This window comes from Pan troglodytes, chromosome 18, assembly GCF_028858775.2.
Source record: "Pan troglodytes isolate AG18354 chromosome 18, NHGRI_mPanTro3-v2.0_pri, whole genome shotgun sequence".
Taxonomy (NCBI): domain Eukaryota; kingdom Metazoa; phylum Chordata; class Mammalia; order Primates; family Hominidae; genus Pan; species Pan troglodytes.
Genome location: NC_072416.2, coordinates 67,197,554 through 67,222,604, shown reverse-complemented (window position 1 = coordinate 67,222,604; position 25,051 = coordinate 67,197,554). Strand labels below are relative to the sequence as shown.

General features: G+C 45.1%; 1 protein-coding gene and 1 non-coding gene across 7 annotated transcripts in view; one reads left to right on the top strand and one right to left on the bottom strand.

Moving 5' to 3' along the window:
* Positions 1-5,370: 5,370 nt before the first annotated feature.
* On the top strand, positions 5,371-5,477 carry LOC112205987 (U6 spliceosomal RNA). Its single transcript, XR_002940114.1, has one exon. It is a non-coding gene; the product is annotated as a U6 spliceosomal RNA (small nuclear RNA).
* A 6,623-nt stretch (positions 5,478-12,100) lies between these two features.
* UTP4 (UTP4 small subunit processome component) overlaps positions 12,101-25,051 on the bottom strand; it is a 36,470-nt gene continuing 23,519 nt past the window's right edge. For all 6 annotated transcript variants that reach the window (XM_009430976.4, XM_016928481.4, XM_009430975.3 and 3 more), the window contains 6 exon segments: positions 23,885-24,041; positions 20,652-20,758; positions 17,925-18,020; positions 15,582-15,767; positions 13,922-14,032; positions 12,101-12,301 (listed from right to left, as the gene is read on the bottom strand). In XM_009430976.4, coding sequence (XP_009429251.1) covers positions 12,185-12,301; positions 13,922-14,032; positions 15,582-15,767; positions 17,925-18,020; positions 20,652-20,758; positions 23,885-24,041 — 774 coding nt within the window. In that variant the 3' untranslated portion in view covers positions 12,101-12,184.

The following is a 25,051-nucleotide window of genomic DNA, read 5'->3' as shown; positions in this document are numbered from 1 at the left end:
AAATTAGCTGGGCGTGGTGGTGCGTACCTATAATCCCAGCTACTCGGGAGGCTGAGGCAGGAGAATCGCTTGAACCAGGGAGTTAGAGGTTGCAGTGAGCCGAGATTGCGCCACTGCACTCCAGCCTGGCAAAAGAGTGAGACTCCATCTCAAAAAGTAAATAACAAAATAAAAATAAAAATAAATAAAAAATAAAGGCTGGACACAGTGGTTCACACCTGCAATCCCAGTACTTTGGGAGGCTGAGGCGGGCTGATCGTGAGGTCAGGAGATCGAGACTATCCTGGCTAACACGGTGAAACCCCATCTCTACTAAAAATACAAAAACCCCGTTTCTACTAAAAACACACAAAAAAATTAGCCGGGCGTGGTGGCATGCACCTGTAGTCCCAGCTACTCAGAAGGCTTAGGCAGGAGAATTGCTTGAACCTGGGAGGCGGAGGTTGCAGTGAGCCGAGATCGTGCTACTGCACTCCAGCCTGGGGGACAGAGCAAGACTCCATCTCAAATAAATAAATAAATAAATGAGTACCCATTGCTGTTATTACCAGTTGACTTTCAGCCGCACCAACAATAAAACCTTTGATAGAAACTCTTGGCTGGGCACAGTGGCTCAAGCCTATAATCCTAGCATTTTGGGAGGCCGAGGCAGGAGGATCACTTGAGCCCAGACTGGGCAATGTGGCAAAACCCCATCTCTATAAAAAATACAAAAACTAACTGGGTGTGGTGGTGGGCACCTGTAGTCCTAGCTACTAGGGAGCCTAAGGTGAGAGGATCACTTGAGCCCAGGAGTTCAAGGCTGTAGTGGGCTGTGATCAGACCACTGCACTCCAGCCTGGGTGACACAGTGAGACCCTGTCTCAAAAAGAAGGAAGGAAGGAAGGAAGGAAGGAAGGAAGGGAGGGAGGGAGGGAGGGAGGGAAGGAGGGAGGGAGGGAAGAGAGAGGAAGGGAAGAGAGAGGAAGGGAGGCAGGCAGGCAGGGAGGGAGGGAAGAGAAGAGAGAGGAAGAAAGGAGGGAGGGAAGGAAGGAAAGAAAGAAGGAAGGGAGGGAAAAGAAGAAAGAGGAAGGAAGGAAGGAAGAAAAAAAAAAAAACTCTCCAGCTGCTAGTCTATACTTTATCTAGGAATGAGTATGCCATAACACCATTTGATGCCATGCTTAAAGGGCAAATGGCCAAATTAATTTCGGTGACAAACAGATCTTGTATAAAGCTACACTTTGGCTGAAAGACAGTATAGATTGCCAAGAGTCCGTCAAAGGAAAAGAATTAGTGGATCTGGGGCTGGTTCCAATGTTTGAGTGTTGTGTAATTTCATAAGGAAGGAGGGCCTCAAGCAAAATTGCAGCCCTTAGCAAGCCTGAAGGTCACTGCCACAAAGGTGGCCTGATGCCAGAGGAACAAAAGCAGGAGCCACTCAATTACTACTAAGGAAGAAGCCAAAGGGAGAAATAAGCTTATAAAATAACTGATCCAACATCCAGCTTTGAAAAATTATCTATGCATAACTCTTCCCCACTAAGAAGGCAGCAGGATCAGTTATCCTTTTCAATGAATAGTACTACTTTACCTTCCAGTAGAAATATCCTGCAATATATTTTCACTCCAGCACAAACATGTCACGAAAGAGAGAAAGGTGCATATGTCCTTTAGCTGATGCAAGCACATTTTTAATTCATCCCACCAAGATAAATCACTAACCATCTGAAACCCGCAAAAATGGATTAACGATCTCATACAGCATGACTATGAAAACCCACATTTGCTAACCACATTCCTAATAAGCAGCAGCTGGTGACAGTTTTTTAGCACTGTGACTTTTTAAAGGAAAATATTAGCAAGGACACACTAAATAGAAGTTTAGTTACATTGAATCCACTTAATTACGGAAAATCACCAGTGTTTTCTTTTTTCTTTTTTTTATTGACAATCACGGAAATTACGTAATTTGTCATGAAATTCAAATAATATCTAAAAATAAAAGTCAGCCCAGCACGGTGGCTCACGCCTGTAATCCTAGCACTTTGGGAGGCCGAGGTGGGTGGATCATTTGAGGTCAGGGGTTCGAGACCAGCCTGGTCAACGTGGTGAAACCCTGTCTCCACTAAAAATACAAAAATTAGCCAGGCATGGTGGCAGGTGCCTGTAATCCCAGCTACTTGGGAAGCTGAGGCAGGAGAATCGCTTGAACCCGGGAGGCGGAGGTTGCAGTGGGCCATGGTCGTGCCACTGCACTCAAGCCTGGGTGACAAAGCGAGACTGTCTCAAAAAAAATAAAAAAATAAAAATTAAATTAAAAGTCTATTTCCCCCTTCACCAGTTCTTTTTTTTTTTTTTTTTTTTTTTTGAGATGGAGTCTCGCTCTGTCGCCCAGGCTGGAGTGCAGCGGCCTGATCTCAGCTCACTGCAAGCTCCGCCTCCTGGGTTCATGCCATTCTCCTGTCTCAGCCTCCCGAGTAGCTGGGACTACAGGCACCTGCCACCACGCCTGGCTAATTTTTTAATTTTTAGTAGAGACGGGGTTTCATCGTGTTAGCCAGGATGGTCTCGATCTCCTGACCTCGTGATGCGCCCGCCTTGGCCTCCCAAAGTGCTGGGATTACAGGCGTGAGCTACCGTGCCCGGCCTCTTTTTTTTTTTTTTTTGAGATGAAGTTTCCCTCTTGTTGCCCAGACTGGAGTGCAATGGCACCATCTCGGCTCACTGCAACCTCTGCTTCCTGGGTTCAAGCAATTCTCCTGCCTTAGCCTCCCGAGTAGCTGAGATTACAAATGCCTGCCATCATGCCCAGCTAATTTTTGTATTTTTAGTAGAGACGGGGTTTTACCATGTTGGCCAGGCTGGTCTCGAATTCCTAACCTCAGGCGATACGGCTGCCTTGGCCTCCCACAGTGCTGGGATTACAGGTGTGAGCCACCACACCCAGCCTGGAGATCAAATCTTTAAAGAGGTAACTGAGTTAAAATGAGGTCACTGGGGTGGGCCCTAATCCAGTTTGACTGTTTTCCTTATAAGAGGAGATGAGGGCAGAGATACATGAATGGAGGGAAGACCATGGGAAGATGAAGGGAGAAGATGGTCATTTACAAGGCAAGGAGAGAGGCCTCAGAAGAAACCAATCCAGCCTGGCGTGGTGGCTCATGCCTGTAACCACAGCACATCAGGAGGCAGGAGGATCACTTGAGTCCAGGAGTTCAACACCAGCCTGGGCAATACAGCAAGACCTCGTCTCTACAAACAAACAAAAAGCTAAAAAACAAGGCCAGGCACGATGGCTCACATCTGTAATCTCAGCACTTTGGGAGGCTGAGGCTGGCAGATCACTTGAGGTCAAGAGTTCAAGACCAGCCTGGCCAACATGGTAAAACTCCATCTCTACTAAAAATACAAAAACTAGCTGGGCATGGTGTTGCATGGTTGTAATCCCAGCTACTCAGGAGGCTGAGGTAGGAGAATCACTTGAACCTGGAAGGCGGAGGTTGCAGTGATCCAAGATTGCTCCACTGCACTCCAGCCTGGGCAACAGAGTGAGACTCTGTCTCAAAACAACCACCACCACCAAAAACAAACAAACAAACAAACAAACAAAAAATCCTGCTGACACCTTGATCTCAATCTCAGACCTTTAGCCTCCAGAACTATGAGAAAATAAATTTCTGGTCTGGCACAGTGGCTCACGCCTATAATCCCAGCACTTTGGGAGGCCAAGGCAGGTGGATTGCTTGAGTTCAGGAGTTCTAGACCAGCCTGGGCAACATAGTGAGACCCCATCTCTACAAAAAAATAGATCCTTGATTAAAAAAAAAAAAAGAAAGAAAAAGGCCAGGTGCGGTGGCTCGTGCCTGTAATCCCAACACTTTGGGAGGCCGAGACGGGTGGATCACTTGAGATCAGGAGTTTGAGACCAGCCTGACCAACATGGTGAAACCCCGTCTCTACTAAAAATACAAAAATTAGCTGGGTGTGGTAGCACACACTTATTACCCCAGCTACTTGGGAGGCTGAGGCAGGAGAAGCGCTTGAACCCTAGAGGCAGAGGCTGCAGTGAGCTGAGATCGTGCCACTGCACTCCAGCCTGGGCATCAGAGTGAGACTCTATTCCAAAAAAAAAAAAGAAAGAAAAAGAAAAAATGACAGTTTGGGCTATTAAAAAAAAAAAATTAGCCAGGTGTAGTGGCGCACACCTGTAGTTCTAGCTACTCAGGATGCTGAGGCTGGAGGACTGCTTCAGCCCAGGGGTTAAGGCTGCAATGAGTCAAGATTGAGCAACTGCAATCCAGCCTGGGCAACAGAGCCAGACCCTGTCTCCAAAAAAAAAAAAAAATAAGTTATGTTGTTGAAGCCATCCCAATAGTGCTTTGTTATGGCAGCCCTAACATAGACCCCACGTCACCTACACAACAGCCTGTTTTTTGCCTCCCTAACTTCCAGTCTCTTCTGCCCCTTACACAAATGGGCATTTTTACTGTCATTCCGTTGAATGTGTGAGTGACTCACAGCTGTGTTTTCCACTGAATGAAAATTCTGGACCACAGACTGGAAGGCCCACCCCAACTGGTCTTATTTCTCACTACATGTTGGCTCAAGGACTCTGTATCCAAAACAACTTGTCTTTTCCACATACTTTCCTAAACTGCTTAGCTTCCTTCTGTGGAAACCACTCTATTGTGTGTGTGGTGTGTGTGTGTGTGTGTGTGTCTGTGTGTCAGGGTCTTGCTCTGTTCTCAGGCTGGAATGCAATGGTGTGGTCCCAGGTCACTGCAGCCTCAACCTCCCAGGCTCAAACAAGTCTCCCACCTCAGCCTCTCGAGTAGCTAGGAAACACAGGCATGTGCCACCACATCTGGCTAATTTTAAAAAAATGTTTTCGTAGAGATGGGGTCTCACTGTGTTGCCCAGGCTGGTCTCAAGTTCAAGGAATCCTCCTGCCTTGGTCTCCCAAAGTGCTGGGGTTACAGGCATGAGCCACTGTACCTGACCTCATGTAGCATGACTGATCTACTTGCTTCTCTCCCCTTCTAGGTGTTATAGTTCTTGAGGGCTGAGGCTGTATTTTTCTTCTGTTTTTGGTGAGTTGCATATAGTAGCCACTCAATAAATGTATAGCTGTTACTAAATTCTATAACTTCCTAAAGACAATGAACTGACACAAAGCTAAGCCTGAATATCTAGATCTGTGCTGGTCAATATGAAAGCTATTAGCACATGTAGCTATTTAAATTAAAATTAAAAATTCTGGCCAGGCATGGTGGCTCACACCTGTAATCCCAGCACTTTGGGAGGCTGAGGCAGGCAGATCACCTGAGGTTAGGAGTTCCAGCCTGGCCAACATGGTGAAACCTTGTCTCTACAAAAAATATAAAAATTGTGCTCACTTCAGCAGCACATATACTAAAATTGGAACGATACAGAGAAGATTAACGTGGCCCCTGAGCAAGGATGACACGCAAATTCGTGAAGCGTTCCATATTTTTTGCAAACCATCCAAAAGACCACCACCCGCCGGACAGTGGATGACAAAGTGGTGTCTGAGACCAACGACACCAAAGTTCTGAGGCATTAAGCCAGCAGAAGCAGGGTACCCTTTGAGGAGCAGGAGGCCAATAAAAAGTTCAGAGTTAAAAAAAAATATATATGTGTATATATATATACACACACACACACATATATAAGTATGTGTGTATATATGTGTGTGTGTATATATATGTGTGTGTGTGCGTGTGTGTGTGTGTGTGTGTGTATATATATATATATATATATATATGTACATATATATATAAATTAGCCGGGCATGGTGGCGCATGCCTGTAGTCCCAGCTACTTGGGAGGCTGAGGCAGGAGAATCGCTTGAACCCAGGAGGTGGAGGTTGCAGTGAGCCAAGATGGTGCCACTGCACTCCAGCCTAGGCGACAGAGTGAGACTCCATCTCAAAAAATAAATAAATAAATAAAACAGAAATGTTTTCTATTTGTGCTATGCCGTAAGATAGTTACTAGGCACATGTGACTATTGAGCACTTGCAATGTTGCTAGTGTGACTAAGAACAGAATTTTTTTTTTTTGAGACGGAGTCTTGCTCTGTTACCCAGGCAGGAGTGCAGTGGTGCGATTTCGGCTCACTGCAACCTCTGCCTCCCAGGTTCAAGCAATTCTCCTGCTTCAGCCTCCTGAGTAGCTGGGATTACAGGCACACACCACCATGCCTGGCTAATTTTTGTATTTTTAGTAGAGGCAGAGTTTCACCAAGTTGGTCAGGCTGGTCTTCAACTCCTGACCTCGTGATCCGCCCACCTCAGCCTCCCAAGGCACTGGGATTACAGGCATGAGCCACCTTATGCTGGCTTCGAACTCCTGACCTCATGATCCACCCGCCTCGGCCTCCCAAAATGCTGGGATTACACGCGTGAACCACCGTGCCCAGCCTTACTTATTTATTTTTGATACAGGGGTCTCACTCTGTCACCCAGGTTGGAGTGCAGTGGCATGATCTCTGCTCACTACAACTTCCACCTCCCAGGCTCAAGCAATTCTCCCACCTCAGCCTCCCAAGTAGCTGAGATTATAGGCATGCGCCACTACACCCAGCTAATTTTTGTATTTTTAGTAGAGACGGGGTTTCATGGTGCCTAGGCTGGTCTCAAACTCCTGAGCTCAGGTGATTCATCCGGCTTGGCCTCCCAAAGTGCTGCGATTACAGGCATGAGCCACCACGCTTGGCCTACTTTTCTATCATCACAGAAAGTTTATTGGACAGTGCTGATCTACGTCATAAAATACCTTGAAATACTAAAAGAAAAAGACAACACGGCTGGGCACGGTGGCTCACGCTTGTAATCCCAGCACTTCGGGAGGCCGAGGTGGGCGGATCACGAAGTCAGGAGCTCGACACCATCCTGGCTAACACGGTGAAACCCCGTCTCTACTAAAAATACAAAAAATTAGCCAGGCATGGTGGCAGGCGCCTGTAGTCCCGGCTACTCAGGAGGCTGAGGCAGGAGAATGCCTTGAACCCGGGAGGCGGAGCTGGCAGTGAGCCAAGACTGCGCCACTGCACTCCAGCCTGGGTGACAGAGTGAGACTGTCTAAAAAAAAAAAAAAAAAAAAAAACCAGAAAGAAAGAAAAAGACAACACATTAGGGGAAAAAAAGGAGAAAGGGTTATGAATATGTAATTCATGCAATTGGCCAAACAGCCAAACACATAAAGTGAGCAACCTCATTAGTAAACAGGGAAATGCAGAGTAAAATGAGATAGCATTTTTCACCCATTGGATAGGCTAAAATTAGTCTGCCAATACATTGGTAAGGAATAAGGAAACAAATACTTTCAAACACTGCTGATGGGAAAACAGCCAGTACGAAGGCCAAATAAAAGTGAAAGAAAATGGACACAGTATGAGCCACACCCAGGAATTGGCCCAAGAAACACCCAGACATGAGCACCAGGAGACAATGTCCTAGATTGTACATTACTACACTCTATATGACTAACACAAAAGACTGCCCACATAACTCAATATTACAGCTAGATCAAGTGCTCAAACACCTTCCCTGTAGCCTACGAAACAGAAAATCCTTTGTGTATCATGCCTGCTAATCATCATGTTACAGGAAAGTGGTCCCAATCCAGACCCCAAGAGAGGGTTCTTGGATCTTATGCAAGAAAGAATTCAGGGCGAGTTGGTAAAGTGAAAGCAAGTTTATTAAGCAAGTGAAGGAAAGCCAGAGCAGCCCCAAGGCTGGTTGCCCATTTTTATGGTTCTTTTTTTTTTTGGAGACACAGCCTCACTCTGCCGCCAGGCTGGAGTGCAGTGGTGCGATCTCGGCTCACTGCAACCTCTGCCTGCCCAGTTCAAGTGATTCTCCTGCCTCAGCCTCCCTAGTAGCTGGGACTATAGGTGTGTGCCACCATGCCCAGCTAATTTTTGTATTTTTTTTTAGTAGAGACGGGGTTTCACCAAGTTGGCCAGGTTGGTCTGGAACTCCTGACCTCAGGTGATCTGCCCACCACAGCCTTCCAGAGTGCTGATATTACAGGCATGAGCCACCGCACCCAGCCTTTTATGGTTATTTCTTGATGATATGCTAAGCAAGGAGTGGATTATTCATGCCTTCCCTTTTTAGACCATATACAGTAACTTCCTGACGTTGCCATGGCATTTGTAAACTGTCATAGCGCTGGTGGGAGTGTAGCAGTGAGGACGACCAGAGGTCACTCTTGTGGCCTTCTTGGTTTTGGTGGGTTTTAGCCGGCTTCTTTACTGCAACCTGTTTTATCAGCAAGGTCTTTATGACCTGTATCTTGTGCCGACCTTCTATCTCATTCAGTGACTTATAATGGCTTAACTGTCTGGGAATGCAGCCCAGTAGGTCTCAGCCTCATTTTACCTAGCTCCTATTCAAGATACATTTGCTTTGGTTCAAATGCTTCTGACAATCATATTTATGATTAGGTTCCTATAACTGAGATAGTGGGGGAATAAGCTGAAGAATGCCACCTTGGCCTCTAACAAATCAATGTGTGACTATGGGAAAAATTACCTCTACCCTTCTTGATCTCCCATTTCCAAGACTGTAAAAATGAGAATGGCCAGGTGCGGTGGCTTACACATGAAATCCCAGCACCTTGGGAGGCCGAGGTGGGCAGATCACCAGGTCAGGGGATTGAGACCATCCTGGCCAACATGCTGAAACCCCGTCTCTACTAAAATACAAAAAATTAGCCAGGCGTGGTGGCGGGCACCTGCAGTCCCAGCTACTCGGGACTGAGGCAGGGGAATCGCTTGAATCTAGAAGGCGAATGTTGCAGTGAGCCGAGATCGCACCACTGCACTCCAGCCTGGTGACAGAGCAAGACTGTCTCAAAAAAAAAAAAAAGAAGAAAAAAAAAGGAAAAAAAAGACTGAGACTCACGTTTCTTTTACAAACTCCTGCTTCATCTCCACCCAATAGGAATAACTTCATTTTTATCTACAGCATACATTGTGGTTCGGTATTAAGTACCATTTAAAGAAAGGTTGATGCTCAAAAGAAAGCCTAACACCCCCCAAATTTGATGGTCTCTATCTTCCAATATTCCAAGATTTTAGTTCTTCTTAGTTGAATTTGCTATACTCTCCACGGTACATGGGAATTATCCATTCAGAGATTAGTTTACTAACCAGTACCTGAGAAGAGTGAATTTTTAAAGCATTTGAGTCAGATTGACAAAAAAGACCTTTCCTGGGCTGGTTTCAAATCAGAATTTTTCTGTAGAACCCAAGAATGAGCAGAGGTATGCAAAATGGCAAAAACAGAAACATAACGCGAAGAGGGAAACGTTTTAAATGTCTAGGTTACACAAACCCCCAAAGTAAAAACACCCTGAAACCCATGCACTAAAGCGGTCCCCTTTTTTAATACTGGTTTTCCTTCCCTTCCCTTCCCCTTACATCCCCTCCCCTCCTCTCCCCTCTCCCACAGTCCCTTCCCCTCACATTCCCTCCCCTCCTTTCCCCTCCCTTCCCTTACCCCAATTTCTCTAACTTGCCCTAGTCAGTTTCTGCTTCATTTGTATTCCAAGTTTTCTACTTTGGAAGAATTTCAAGGCCCAAAGCACTTACTTCCCATACCATTTAAGGAAGTACAAATCACTGGCTGGAAAAGTTGAAAAGGAGTGCTTTCTACTTTCAGAACTTTTACTTCCTCATTCAGATGATCTGTGGGCTCTCTCTGTGAGAATTACATCCTCCACAACCCACAAGATTCTAGAATTTAAGTAAGTTAAGCCATAAACTAGATTCCAGTTGACAAGGATTCTCTGAATTTACAGCTCTACAACGAATGAAAAGCAAGTGAGTTAATTTATTATTTTATTTTGAGATGGAGTCTCGCTCTGTGAGATCTTGGCTCACTGCAACCTCTGCCTCCCAGGTTCAAGCAGTTCTCCTGCCTCAGCCTCCCAAGTAGCTGGGATTACAGGCGTGTGCCACCATGCCTGGCTAACTTTTGTATTTTTAGTAGAGATGGGGTTTTGCCATGTTGGCCAGGCTGGCTTGAACTCCTGAACCTCAAGTGATCTGCCTGCCTTGGCCTCCCGAAGTGCTGGGATTACAGGTGTGAGCCACTGCACCGGGCCACAAGTGAGTTACTATTTAAGGCATCCTAGCCTCCATCTGTTCACAAGTATTCAATGTAGACCAGCAACTTGAACTTGTCATTTCAACCACTTAAAACATTTCTTAGAAAGGACAGAATCTTCAGTAAACTAAAAAGGTCCCTAATAGTCCAGTCTAATCCAGACTGGAAAAATATACCTTACAGAAAAAAATTTATTCAACAAGAGGCAAGTTTTTTTTTTACAGAGGTGACCTAAAAAGTTGCAGGTATTTTGTTTTCTTTGAGAGAGGGTCTCAAAAAAATCTAGGCTGGAGTGCAGCGGCGTGCTCAGGGATCACTGCAGCCTCTTCCTCCTGGGCTCAAGCAATCCTCCCACCTCAGCCTCCTGAGAAGCTGGGACTACAGGTGCTTGCCACCACGCCTGGCTAATTTTTGTATGTTTTGTAGGGATGGAGTTTCACCATGTTGCCCAGGCTGGTCTCAAAGTCCTCGGTTCAAGCTATTTGCCAGTCTCAGCCTCCCAAAGTGCTGGGATTACAGCCATGGCGCCCAGCAGGTATTTGTTTAAATTACTCCTATCACTGTAAAACCTAACAGGTGGGGCAGAGGCAAAGACATCCATTATAAATCTTATCATATCTGTTCTTTCTTATCAAACCTAAAATAGGCTGTCCTTTATGTGATAAATTATTGGGCTCTGTTTATCTCTCTTATAACCTCTCTCTCTCTGTTAATTCTCCCCCCAAACATCTACCTTAAATCCTCATTTATTTTCCCTTTCCAGAATGGAGGGTGGGGCTAATCATGGCAAAATGTTTTTCACCAACCCTTCATTCATGATGTTATCAGAACCCACACACTTCTCTGCCCACACTTCAGCCCTCCATCCCCAAAACAAACAAACAAAAACCACACAAACTGGGTTTACGCAGGCATGCAACAGAATACATCCCGAGAAGGGAAAGAAATCTATCTGCTCAGTTTAGTTAACTAGAGTTCTTCACTTTCTAATTTAAAGATCACATTAAAACTGGCCAGTTGACAACACACGTGGGAATAACAATGTCAGAGCAGGTAGAAGAGAATGAAAAATGTGAAATACATGGTGGGCTCTCGGGTCCCCATCTCTACTCTTAATCCCTAACAAAATTCCTGCCCAGTGTTTCCTTACCTTTTTTTTTTTTTTTTTTTTTTAAAGAGACAGGGTCTCACACTATGTTGCCCAGGCTGGAGTGCAGTGGCTATTCACCAGTATGATCATAGCACACTATGGTCTCAAGCTCCTGGGCTCCAGTGAGCCTCCCGAGTAGCTGGGACTACTGATGTGTGCCCAGCTCCTATATCTTTTTTTTCATATTGTATTTCTTTAGGGATAGGGTCTCCCTATGTTGCCCAGGTTGGTCTCTGGACTCAAGTGATGCTCCCACCTTGGCCTCCTAAAATGCTGGGATTACAGGCATGAGCCACCATGCCTGGCCCTTCCATACCTTTTGAAACCAGCACATAACAGGTAAAAAGGCAGTTAATGGGACTGATAACCCAAGCTTTAAAAAAAATTAACGGCTGACTGTCAAAGGTCAAAGGCATCTATTTTTTAGATGGAGCACTCCCTTATAATGCTGGAGTTGAAATTCTTCCTTGAACTCTAAGGCTGATTAGTGGTCAGGCTATCCTGGGTAAGTAATTACGGTCCTCTGCCCTCCAGGGCAAGGATGGGCAGATTCCTACGCAGTTCCATGGGCTGGGGGCTGGCAGGAAGTGAAGGCTATCAGCTCTCTGAAGCCTTAGGCATGTAATAGGGAACAGAACACAAATATCTTTTCTTCTGAGATTGTGGCCTACAGAATAAGCAGGACTCAATCAACATTAGATGAGTTTGTAGCTACTGAGCACATTATCCCCAATACAAATACCTCATTTGGAATTTCCATTCATTTTCATTCAATGAAGGGAAATGACTGTCCATTATTTTGGAAGAAAACATTTATAATGACTAGTCCTCAAGAATAACTTGTTTTATTACCATGATTTGTGAAAAGCAACAGGGTAGACAGTTCAAGGAAGGACACAGACAGTGCCCTGTTTTAGGTTCCAAATTTCTTCTTTTTAATGGGTGGTGGGAGCTGAGCAATGATGTCATCCAGAGGCCGTTCTACTGCCACGAGTGTTCTTTCATCCAAAAGATCCATGAAGAGTAGAGGCTGCAGAGGGATGATAATTATTCTATCAGGACTTAGGATCCAGGGCTAGTCCTGAAAGAACTGACTGTAGGTAGACACCATCTAAGCTAAAAGGTTAGCCTAGTTCAAGGCTTAAATGATTTAAATTTCTTGACAATCTTTCCTGCCCTGGGACTCAAAATAGTTGGAATGCATAAAAGCTTTTTTTTTTATTTTTTAGAGATCTTGCTATGTTGCCTAGGCAGGAGAGCAGTGGTCATTCATAGACATGATCAATGTGCACCGAAGCCCTGAACTCCTGGGCAATCATCCTGCCTCAGTCTCCTGAGTAGCTGGGACAATAGGTAGGTGTGCACGGCTGCGCCTGGCTCAAGATTGGGAGCCTTTTTTTTGAGACAGAGTCTCGCTCTGCCGCCCAGGCTGGAGTGCAGTGGCGCAATCTCGGCTCATGGCAAGCTCCGCCTCCCGGGTTCACGCCATTCTCCCGCCTCGGCCTCCCGGGTAGCTGGGACTACAGGCGCCCACCACCATGCCCGGCTAATTTTTTGTATTTTTAGTAGAGATGGGGTTTCACCGTGTTAACCAGGATGGTCTCGATCTCCTGAGCTCGTGATCCGCCCACCTTGGCCTCCCAAAGTGCTGGGATTACAAGCGTGAGCCACTGCGCCCGGCCAAGATTGGGAGCTTTTAACTAAGTTCACTCATAAAAGGTCTCAGCAGGATTTTTTTACATTTCTCTGGATAGAAAATCTAGGCTTCTTATATCTCAAGAATCAATGTTAAGCAAGGACTTTAAAGCCTAAGTTCTTTTTTTTCTCAGACAGAATCTCAATGTTACCCAGCCTGGAGTGCAGTGATGCAATCATACTCACTGCAGCCTTGAACTCCTGAGCACAAGCTATCCTCCCATCTCAGCCTCTTGAGCAGCTGGGACTACAGGCATGCTCCACCACACCTAGCTAATTTTTGTATTTTTTTTTTTTTTGTAGAGACAGGGTCTCACTATGTTGCCCAGACTGGTCTTGAACTCCAGCCTCAACCTCCTAAAGTACTGAGATTACAGGCGTGAATCACCATACCCAGCCTAAGGCAACTGACAACTGGCAAGCTACAAATGCATCAAGAAGCTAATCACATTTGAGTCATTTGAGTAATCAGTAATTTACAGAACTCTCCTTTTTTTTTTTTGTTAATAGTGATGGGGTTTCACCATGGTGCCCAGGCTGGTTTTGAATTCCTGGGCTGAGGAGATCCACCTGCCTTGGCCTCCAAAAGTGCTGGGATTACAGGTATGAGCTACCAAGCCCAGCCTGCTTGACATTTATCCTATGGAACACTACAACAAGTAAAATTTAAAGCCAGCTCTCATGACAACAAAGACTCTACCCTCAGCGCCAACATTTCTCACTACTTACGCATTTCATTTTGGTTAGGTATGATGTGCCTTCCTCTAACCTACTAAGGCAAGAACAATAAAACATATACAAGGGACAGCCAGCCTCAAAAAGGTGACTTGTCTCCCACAAGCCAGGTTCTCTGCATGGAAACTGAAGGTGCTCTTATCTTCCGATTGTGGAGTTTATTACATTTTGGTATCACAAAGGAACCAACTATCCAGAATAACAACACAAGATGTTTTACCTTATATATCTTAGAAATTTTAAAAGCATGAGCTGTGCGCCTCCGGACGACATCTGATTCATTCGTGGGAGGAAATGGATTGTAGAGTAAGGTTTTGTCATTTGGAAGGGGCTAAAAAAACAAAGACACATTGTTTAAATGGTTACTTTTATTGGGCTTCTGCAGACCAAAGATCTGTAGTGCATTTTGAGCCCAACATCATCTTCTAACCATCATATATATTCAGTACCTCCCTGACATTCGTTAATTCAGGAAAACAGCTGTAGCCATAATACCTCTATTCAGAAAAACTAGGGGGGGAAAAAAAGAAGAAAAGGAGAGAGAGGGAGAAAAAGCTGAAGCTACTCTTGCAGCCACACTGCAGAGGGTGGGAGTATGAGGCAAAGAGAGCTTGTTAACTCCATGCAGCAAGATCAAAGGGCCCTTCTGGGGCTTCTGGCCTGTCTCATCAGTATCACTCTGTCAGAAGGGAACAAACTGGCAAGTGCAGGAGCTCAGCCCACACAGGGTCTGTGCTTTCTAGACTCTCCCCCAACCAGATCACAGACTGGACAAGTGACTGAAGTTCTCCCCAGGCGAAACCTCAACACAAACCACCCCTGCTGATGTCACTGACACCTCGAGGTGGCCTCTGGCCAAAGAAATGATATTTTGTCTCTGACTTCCTGGGAAATAGCTATGCCTACTGTAAGGAAGCGATGAACTTAAAGCCAATGCTTTGGAAAAAATGATCTGGGCTCAATTACAAAGAGGCAAGAGAGTGGGAGGGGCCCTTCCTGTATCACTCATCTTGCAGAAGGCACTTGTCAGCCAGCTCTGCTTCCCACACCCAGAGGTCGCAGGGCCCATGAGATGATTCCAGTGACACATCCCCGTGCACACCTCCTTTAGAGCCATCTGCTGCTTTCCCCCACGTTCCTTCCACCCCCACCTTCACAAACACACCAAAACACCGTGTGATGGTTGTAATCTAAGCCCAAAGTGCAGGACAGGCATGGCCACAATGCTCCTAGGAAACAAAGCACCTGCCCAGAAAAGCCATACAAATTCAGGGTGAATCAAAACAGCAGCTGGCAAAGAGGACAGAATCTAAAACTGAAGAAAATGCTCGTATCCCATGTAAATCACAGCCGTGAAGAATTTTCCTAGCTGGGTTTTTCGAAGATGTTAAGACCAGTTCCTCAAGCCTGCAGACAGCGTTTTAGTAGCTTTAGCAAAGGGGCACAGAGGTCAAAACCTCAGCCTGTACCTCCTTTAATGAAACCAGGTTATTCAGATACCCTAGAGTTCAAAGTTGAAAGCAAGTTAGCCAAATCAATGATACTTCTGGATGAGGGTCACCTTCTGAATACTGGCCTAATCACTTTTCTGTGTAAGATTTATGTGCTTACTCGCAAAGTAGACAAATAGTCAAATCAGCAAAAGCCAGTATACAAAGGCCAGCCCCTTCCCTGAGAGCCTCCCAAAGAACTGTGGGAACACAAACCAGGGAATCTGTAAAACAAAAGCCCCTCTCCTCCAAGAAATGTACTAGCTACCTTTATTCTGATTTACTAGCTACCTTTATTCTGAGTCTCTGTCCTCTTACCTTATTGTACTTGTTGCTTTTAGAACTTTAAGATTCAGAAGAAGATTTGGGAGGTAGCAGTGAAGAACTCACCAATGACTTGTCAATGATGCAGAACATGTAGGCATCATGGAGAAGGATGTGCATCGGTCTCTTGGGATGAAAACTGATGTGTGTGATAGGAGTATCCCTTTGGAGCCAAAGGTGGTGAAAGCCCTGCTTCTGGACAGTCCGGCTCCAATCTGTATACTGTTTGTCTGGGATGCTGTACTCAAATACCTGAGGGAGGACATGACATAGAGAAATGCAGGCTGGTACTCAGAAAGACCAGAAGGGCATTCTCATCCCTAACCAAAAAGTATCTATACAAAGCTTCAACTGTATTATATTCATTCTATGCTCTCCCAACACTTTTTTTTGTTTTGTTTTTGAGATGGAGTCTCACTCTGCCACACAGGCTGGAGTGTAGTGGCATGATCTCCGCTCACTGCAAGCTCCGCCTCCCCGGTTCAAGCCGTTCTCCTGCCTCAGCCTCCCAAATAGCTGGGACTATAGGTGCCCACAAGTACGCCCGGCTAATTTTTTGTATTTTTAGTAGAGATGGGGTTTCACTTTGTTAGCCAGGATGGTCTTGATCTCCTGACCTCGTGATCTGCCCGCCTCGGCCTCCCAAAGTGCTGGGATTACAGGCGTGAGCCACCGCGCCCTGCCCATCTTTTCAGAGCTATTTTATGCACATAATACATAGCGTTCTGTATCTTGCTTTTGTTGCTCAGTGTTATATCATGGAGACTGACCCACATTAATACACATATATATCGGTCATGCCCATTCTGAAACATAGAATAGTCCACTCATTTTATCCATGTATCATGATTTACTTATCCACTCTGCTTAATGGACATTAGCTTGTTTCATATCTTTGTCTACTACAAACAAAGCTGCAATGAACTGTCTCTGTATAAACGTCTTTTTGCACAGCTAGAAGCATATATATCTATATATAGACATATATATCTATATATATATAAAAAGAATGATTAGAACTGAAATTTCTAAGTCAAAGACCACATGGACTTTAAAATTTTTAAGGTATTGCCAAAATGTCCTCCAAAAGGGTTAGGATAATTTACACAATGTGTGAGAGTACTGTTTCCCTATACCTTCAGAACACTGTATATTATCAAGTCTTTGATCTCTGCTAATCTAACAGATATAAAAAACTTCCCATCAGTTTTACTTTCAGACGCACTTAAGGGACTAAGTGCCAGTAAAAGGTATCATGGGGGAAATTATCATTATGTGTGACAAAGGCAAAGATGTGTGGCTTCACTACTCCTTCAGTCTTTGGTCAAGGACTCAAATCTATAAAACTGAGAGATTTCACTTTTTGGACAGTGTGTGTGTGCATGTGTGAGTGTAAAAACTGACCATCAGCCGGGCGCGGTGGCTCAAGCCTGTAATCCCAGCACTTTGGGAGGCCGAGGCGGGCGGATCACAAGGTCAGGAGATCGAGACCATCCTGGCTAACATGGTGAAACTCCATCTCTACTAAAAATACAAAAAATTAGCCGGGCGTGGTGGCGGGTGCCTGTAGTCCAGCTACTCGGGAGGCTGAGGCAGGAGGACGACATGAACCCGGAAGGCGGAGCTTGCAGTGATCGGAGATCGCGCCACTGCACTCCAGCCTGGGCGACAGAGCGAGACTCTGTCTCAAAAAAAAAAAAAAAAAACTGACCATCAAAGTAGTAAGCATCATTTGCCTAGCAGTCTACTTAAATGTGCTTCCTGGATTACATTTAATCTTCCCAACAGCTCAGTGAGGTAGATATTAACATCTCCAATTTTACAGATGAATTATTGATAACTTCCTAATATAATTATTGATAACTTCCTAATATATTCCGCAGCCCAGGTTTTTTTTTTTTTTTAAGATCTCCTTATAATCACAATCTCCTTACAAATTGGTATAGAAAAAAGTAGATTAGGTTCTAATTTTGGCTGAGATTAGGTACCTGATCTTATTAGGGCTTGATTTCCTCATCGGCAAGCGTAAAGGTGAATGATACAATCTTTTAGTCACTTTCAACTCTCAAAATCTTATTCCATCCCATATCCAGTTTAATACCCAAGCCCATGTCATCTCTCCTCTAAAACAATCAGGAAAATGAGTACTTCAAAATTCCTCCTCCCTCTTGTGATTCTTTACTCTAGAATCTTAGTGCTTCTCCATTTAAATTGCATCCCATGAAACCAATGCATACTGCTGGCCTATGATGAGCCCAGACCGGCAAGGAAGCTTTACTTCACACAGGAGAAAACTACCTTATATCCTCCAACACCTTCAAAAAAAAGCTCCCCGCAACTGCCCAATATTCCAGCTTCTAGGTTACTATCCAGCAGGAAGGGATTAGAAAGCACTGGAATCTCCCTTACCTGCTGGTCCGAATGAGCGATGACAAGGTTGTTGGTATTGGGGGCAATAGCCATAGCAGTCACTGGGAAATTGTAAGCAGGCACCGTGCAGTGAAGCTGGGAACAAATAAAAGACACAAGTGGCAACTCTAAGTGACACTTTTCCTCAGCAAAGATTGAATGGTCTAGGTTAGGGGTTTAAATACTGCTCCTCATAATTCAAAAGGGTTCTAGGGAAGTTCCAAAAATTTCAGGCATTTCCCCAACCAATGAACTTTCATTTCTTTTTCTTTTTTTTTTTGAGATGGAGTTTCGCTCTTGTCACCCAGGCTGGAGTGCAGTGGCGTGATAATCAGCTCACTGCAACCTCTGCCTCCCAGGTTCAAGTGATTCTCCTGCCTCAGCCTCCCAAGTAGTTGGGATTACAGGCGCCTACCACCACACCCGGCTAATTTTTTGTTTTTCTTTTTCTTTTTTTTTTTTTGAGATGGAGTTTCACTCTTTCTCCCAGGCTGGAGTGCAATGGCATGATCTTGACTCACTGCAACCTCCACCTTCTGGTTTCAAGTGATTTTCCTGCCTCAGCCTCCCGAGTAGCTGGGATTACAGGCACCCACCACCATGCCTGGCTAATTTTTGTATTTTTAGTAGAGACGGGGTTTCACCATGTTGGCCAGGCTGGTCTCAAACTCCTGACCTCAGGTGATCCACCCACCTCGGTCTCCCAAAGTGTTGGGATTATAGGCGTGAACCACTGCACCTGGCTTAATTTTTGTATTTTTAGTAGAAACGGCGTCTCACTATGTTGGCCGGGCTGGTTTTGAACTTCTGACCTCATGATCCACCCACCTCGGCCTCCCAAAGTGCTGGGATTACAGGCGTAAGCCACCGCACCAGTCCTCATTTTCTTAAAAAAATACCTATTGGTTGGCCGGGCGCAGTGGCTCATGCCTATAATCCCAGCACTTTGGGAGGCCAAGGCAGGCGGATCACGAGGTCAGGAGTTTGAGACCAGCCTGGCCAACATGGTGAAACCCCATCTCTACCAAAAATTAAAAAAATTAGCTGGGCGTGGTGGCGTGCGCCTGTAATCCCAGCTACTCAGGAGGGTGAGGCAGGAGAATCACTTGAACCTAGGAGGCGGAGGTTGCAGTGAGCAGAGACTGCGCCACCACACTCCAGCCTGGGCAACAGTGCAAGACTCGATCTCAAAAAAAAAAACAAAAGGCCTACTGGCTGGGCGCAGTGGCTCACACCTGTAACTACAGCACTTCGGAAGGGCCAGGGCGGGAGGAACGCTTGAGTCCAGGAGTTCAAGACCAGCCTGGGCAACACAGCAAGACCTCATCTCTACTAAAAAAAAAAAAAAAAAAAAAAAAGATTAGCTAGGTGTGGTGGGACTCGCCTGTAGTCCCAGCTACTCAGGACACTGAGGTGGAAGGATCGCTTGAGCAGAGAGGTCAAGGCTGCAGTGAGCTGTGACTGTGCCACTGCACTCAGTCTGGGTGACAGAGTGAAACCCTGTCTCAAAAAAATAAAAAGCTTATTTAACCGCGTACAAAACTAACAGCGTTTGTGGAGAACTGAGAGTAAAGCCTTTCCCTCTGAGTAAATCCATCTGTACAAACTGCTTATAAATGTGTCATTGAATAGGGAGTCTACAGCTCTACACCAGGTTTAAAATAAATAAATGCCTAGGCATGGATTTTTATGTACAATTGCAAAGCATGTGCACGCTACACACAAACACTCTTTAAATGCCAGGCAAGGCTCAAAGACAAGTGCTCAGTACATGCTCCTACCATAATGCAACAAAGGTTACACTATGCAGTTAACAGGTAAACCCATGAAGTGTTGCAGTTTGATGTTATTCTATACACTTTTAATGCTTATTCCAAGTTTTGGGTAGTTCGAATCTGATTCTTATAATGAAGATGAGGACTTGTAAGGGATCACTAATGACTCAATTTATGACTGACAGCGTCATTACTGATTAGTGAAAAATGTTTTCCCAGTATTCCTTTTTCGAAGTTTTGATTATGTTTACCTTGAGATTACAAGGCAAGCCATGAAAGGAACTCTTATTATCTGCAACTATTTGTCTGTGTATATCAGAATTTTCCTCCCGAAAATACAGAAAGAACCTGGATGTGTTTACATCACCCACAGATCATTAATTTCAAATTTCCAGGTATGAATGGGTTTCACTGTTTCCATTAGCTGCTTTTAATGTTACACAGTATAGCTTCCGGGTTCCATAAAAATAAAACAGGATTCCAAACCTGGAAAAATTATTAGTTAAAAAGAAAAAAGTCTGGCCAGGCGCGGTGGCTCATGCCTGTAATCCTAGCACTTTGGGAGGCCGAGGTGGGCAGATTGCCTGAGCTCAGGAGTTCAAGGTCAGCCTGAGCAACACGGTGAAACCCCGTCTCTATTAAAATACAAAAATTAGCTGGGTGTGGAGGCACACACCTGTAATCCCAGCTACTCAGGAGGCTCAGACAGGAGAATCATTTGAACCCGGGAGGCTGAGGTTGCAGTGAGCCGAGATCGCGCCACTGCACTCTAGCCTGGGTGACAGAGTAAGACTTCGTCTCAAAAAAAAAAAAAAGAAAAGAAAAAGAAAAGAAAAAGAAAAAAGTCTAATAAATTTCCAGGTCATGCCAATCTGCCTTGAATCTTCTAACTGCAGGGTGAACTGGCTCCTGTACAATGATTCAAACTGCTGCCGTGAAACCCTATGCTCACCTTTAGCTGTTTTACATTGTAGACATGGACTCCAGCACTGGTACCTGATGCAGCTAGCCAATTCCCATCTGGACTGACTGCCAAAAGACACATGGCCTCCACTGTTCCTGTGAAGACAAAACAGTTACATCTCTGAATTCACACAGTGTCCACAGCCAGCCCTGCCCTGGAGATGATGGCAAAAGCCAAGGAGACCCTTAGAGTTTTAAATCACTGCCAGGATAATTTACTGATCACTGTGCAAATTACTTCTAGATGTTAATGTTTCTACTTTTTTCATCTACTTATTTAGCCATCCCGCCTGTAAAGAAGGTCCAGAGAGATAAAACAGAAGTTATTACTTCCCCAGGCCTAAGACACTGCTTACTACAGGAATAGAGAATGACGGCAGCATCTGCCACTAAAATATATACTTTAATTGTTTCAAACTCCTTTCCTACCAAATGGTTTTTTTTTCTGTTTTTTGTTTTTTTTTTTTTGAGATGGAGTCTAGCTCTGTCACTCGGGCCGGAGTGCAGTGGCGGATCCGCTCACTTCAACCTCCAACTCCCAAATTCAAGTGATTCACCCGCCTCAGCCTCCTGACTAGCTGGGATTACAGGCACCCACCACCATGCCTGGCTAATTTTTGTATTTTTAGTAGAGACGGGGTTTCACCATGTTGGCTGGGCTGGTCTTGAACTCCTGACCTCAGATGATCCGCCCACCTTGGCCTCCCAAAGTGCTGGGATTACAGGCGTGAGCCACCGTGCCTGGCCTCTTTCTTTTTTCTTTTTTTAGACAGAGTCTCACTCTGTTGTCAGGCTGGAGTGCAGTGGTGCAATCTCGGCTTACTGCAACCTCTGCCTCTCGGGTTCAAGCCATTCTCCTGCCTCAGCCTCCCAAGTAGCTGGGACTACAGGCGTGCACCACCACACCCAGCTAATTTTTGTATATTTAGTAGAGATGGGGTTTCACCATTTTGGCCAGCATGGTCTCGATCTCTTGACCTTATGATCTGCCCACCTCGGCCTCCCAAAGTGCTGGGATTACAGGTGTAAGCCACTGTGCCCGGCCCCCAAATTTTTTTAAGCCAAAATTATGGACAGGCCAGGCGTGGTAGCTCACACCTGTAATCCCAGCACTTTGGGAGGCAGAGGTAGGTGGATTACCTGAGGTCAGGAGTTCAAGACCAGCCTGGCCAAGATGGTGAAACCCCATCTCTACTAAGAGTACAAAAAAAAAATAGCTGGGCATGGTTGTGGGTGCCTGTAATCCCAGCTACTAGGGAGGCTGAGGCAGGAGAATCACTTGAACCTGGGAGGCAAAGTTGCAGTGAGCCGAGATGGCACCAATGCACTCCAGCCTGGGCAACAAGAAACTCTGTCTTTTGAAATTCTGTCTCAAAAATAAATAAATTAATAATAAAAAAAAAGTTACGGACAAACAGCAAGTTCAATAGCTGTTCTTTAATTTATTGAAGCATATCTTTAATTTATTGGATGCCTGCTGTATATTTAGCACTAAGGGAGGATGGGCACGTCTGAGCCATCTTTGTCATCTAGAGACTTTAAACCAATCTGGCAACACGACAACTAGTGTGGGATAAAAATTGGACAGTGATGCTCTATGCCAAAATGCGTGCTGCATGTAACGCCCCCAAACGATAACATGGCTTTATAACATGCATAACCCAGCTGCCAAAGGATGGGTGGGGATGAGGAAAAAAGGATGGGGAACAGTGCAAGCTAAGTGACGAGGAGTAGAATATGCAGGTTTGAGAGCTGTGAAGAAACCATCTTGACTACAAGGGGAAGTGAGATGAGAGAAGTGGAAAAAATAAAGTCATATACATAATGTAGAGTCCAATCTCAAGGAGAGCTAGATACAAGATAAATAGCCTAAGTTTTGTAATAAAAACATATATAGATAATAAATAGTTTTATTTATCTGACCCCTAACTTGTGGGTTTCTTCTCCTGTAGGCTTCTGGATCAGCTTATGAACAGTGAGAGTTGAAGATAAAAGAGTTGACTTTCACTAGGCATGGTGACTCACACCTGTAATCCTAGCACTTTGGGAGGCTGAGGCAGGAGGATTGCTTCAGCCCAGGAGTTTAAGACCAGGATGGGCAACATGGTGAAACCCTGTCTCTACAAAAATACAAAACTTAGCTGGGTGTGGTGGTATGCTCCTGTGTACTTGGGAGGCTGAGGTGGAAGGATTATCTGAGCCTGGGGAGGGTGAGGCTGCAGTGAGCCATGATCGCACCACTGCACGACAGCCTCGGCAACAGAGTGAGGCCATCTCAAAAAAAAAAAAAAAAAAAGAGTTGACTTTCCAGGCTGATGGGAGTGTAAATGACAGTGAAGCAGCAGCTAAAATCCAGGACAAGGGAGAGGGGAAAGGCCCATAGGAAGTATCAAAACAACTACCAGCTTAATTAATCTGGAAACTGAGTCTAAGTCCTTAACAGTTAGCCATAGCTAGCTACATAGCCACACTCGTTCATTAATACTCACATTCTCAAGGAAAACAGAAAAATTCTCAGTAACATTATATGAACATAGGTAATTAAACTGTATGTATAAGAATACTTTTGGGGCCAGGCACAGTGGCTCATGCCTATAATCTCAGCTGGGAGGGCAGGATGGGAGGATCACTTGACCCCAGGAGTTCAAGACCAACTTTGTCAACATAATGAGACCCCGTCTCTACAAAAAAAATGAAAAAATTAGCTGGGCATAGTGGTGAGTGTCTATAGTCCCAGCTACTCAGGATGCTGAGATGGGAAGATAACTTGAGCCCAAGAGGTCGAGGTGGCAGCCATCTATGATTGTACCTTTTTATGAACAAACAACCAAAAAAGGCAACATGCCCACAAAATACTTATATACAAATACATATTAGAAAATACCAAAATATTAATGGTAGCTATTTCTGGGTGTCAGGATTGCAAATGACTTTAACTTTCTTCTTGTTCTGCTAACAAACTAAGGATGATGAAACTTCTCTGGCCCCAAATAAGGAATCAAAAACCCAGTGAGAAAAGAGTAGGTGTGAAGAACATTGCAGATCTCATCGAGAGTCTTCATCTGCCAGCTATCTCCTCCTACTTGAAACAGCAAACATGTGAGTGAGTGTATCTGCAGGGTAGGAGGAACATGAGGGAACCCCCGACATGGAGGCTTAACAGCAAAAAAGTTACATCTTAGACACAACAAGTCTCCCCATGGCCAGTTACCAGATTCCCACCTGACTGAGGCTGGAAAGCATGCAGGTGCTTGAAGCTTCCTCCTGACAGCTGAACAATATGCAGAGCTCCTTGATTTGATGCTACAAAGAGCTTTGTTGAATCTTCAGAAAACAAAATCTGAAGGGCAGAGCGAAGGAATGCTGGCATTTTGGAAACCTTTGGGTGAACCAATAATAAAAGCCAGTGAGAGAAGGGAGACCTACAGCCCATCAGAAACAATCACAGCTAGGCTTAAGGTACATTAATGCTTCCTGTCTCTAAGTAAGCCAACTGACTCGGCACAGAACACTGGTTTCTCTCCAGTAATCTATACATCCCCCTTTCATCTCTTTACTAAATATTCACTTCTCTATCAAGGAAATAACTAAGTCGCACGTGAAACCACTAAACAGAAAAGCTTTAATTTTATTGCCTGTAGGGCATTACCCTATCCCTCTAAGAACATACCTCAAAATTTCAAAATGGAAATAAAGGCTGGGTGTGGGCCGGGCGCAGTGTCTCATGCCTGTGATCCCAGCACTTTGGGAGGCTGAGGGGGTGGATCACCTGAGGTCAGGAGTTCAGGACAGCCTGGCCAACGTGGTGAAACCCCATCTCTACTAAAAATACAAAAAGTAGCCAGGCCTGGTGGTGGGCACCTGTAATCCCAGCTACTCGGGAGGCTGAGGCAGGAGAATGGCTTGAACCCGAGAGGCAGAGATTGCAGTGAGCTGAGGTGGTGCCATTGCACTCCAGCCTGGGTGACAAGAGTGAAACTCGGTCAAAAAAAAAAAAAGGCTGGGCGCGGTGGCTCACGCCTGTAATGCCAGCACCCAGCACTTTGGGAGGCTGAGGCGGGTGAATCACTTGAGGTCAGGAGTTCAGGACCAGCATGGCCCATGGGTGGTGAAACTCCATCTCTACTAAAAATACAAAAATCAGCCAGGCGCGGTGGTGGGTGCTTGTAATCCCAGGTACTCGGGAGACTGAAGCACAGGAATCGCTTGAACCCAAGAGGCAGAGGTTGCAGTGGGCCAAGACTGTGCCATTGCACTACAGCCTGGGTCACAAGAGCAAAACTCCGTCTCAAAAAAAAAAAAAAAAAAAAAAAAGAAAGAAAGAAAGAAATAAAACACTGTTTCATAACAGCCCTCTCCAAATCTCCAAATAGTTTTTAACTGAGCAAG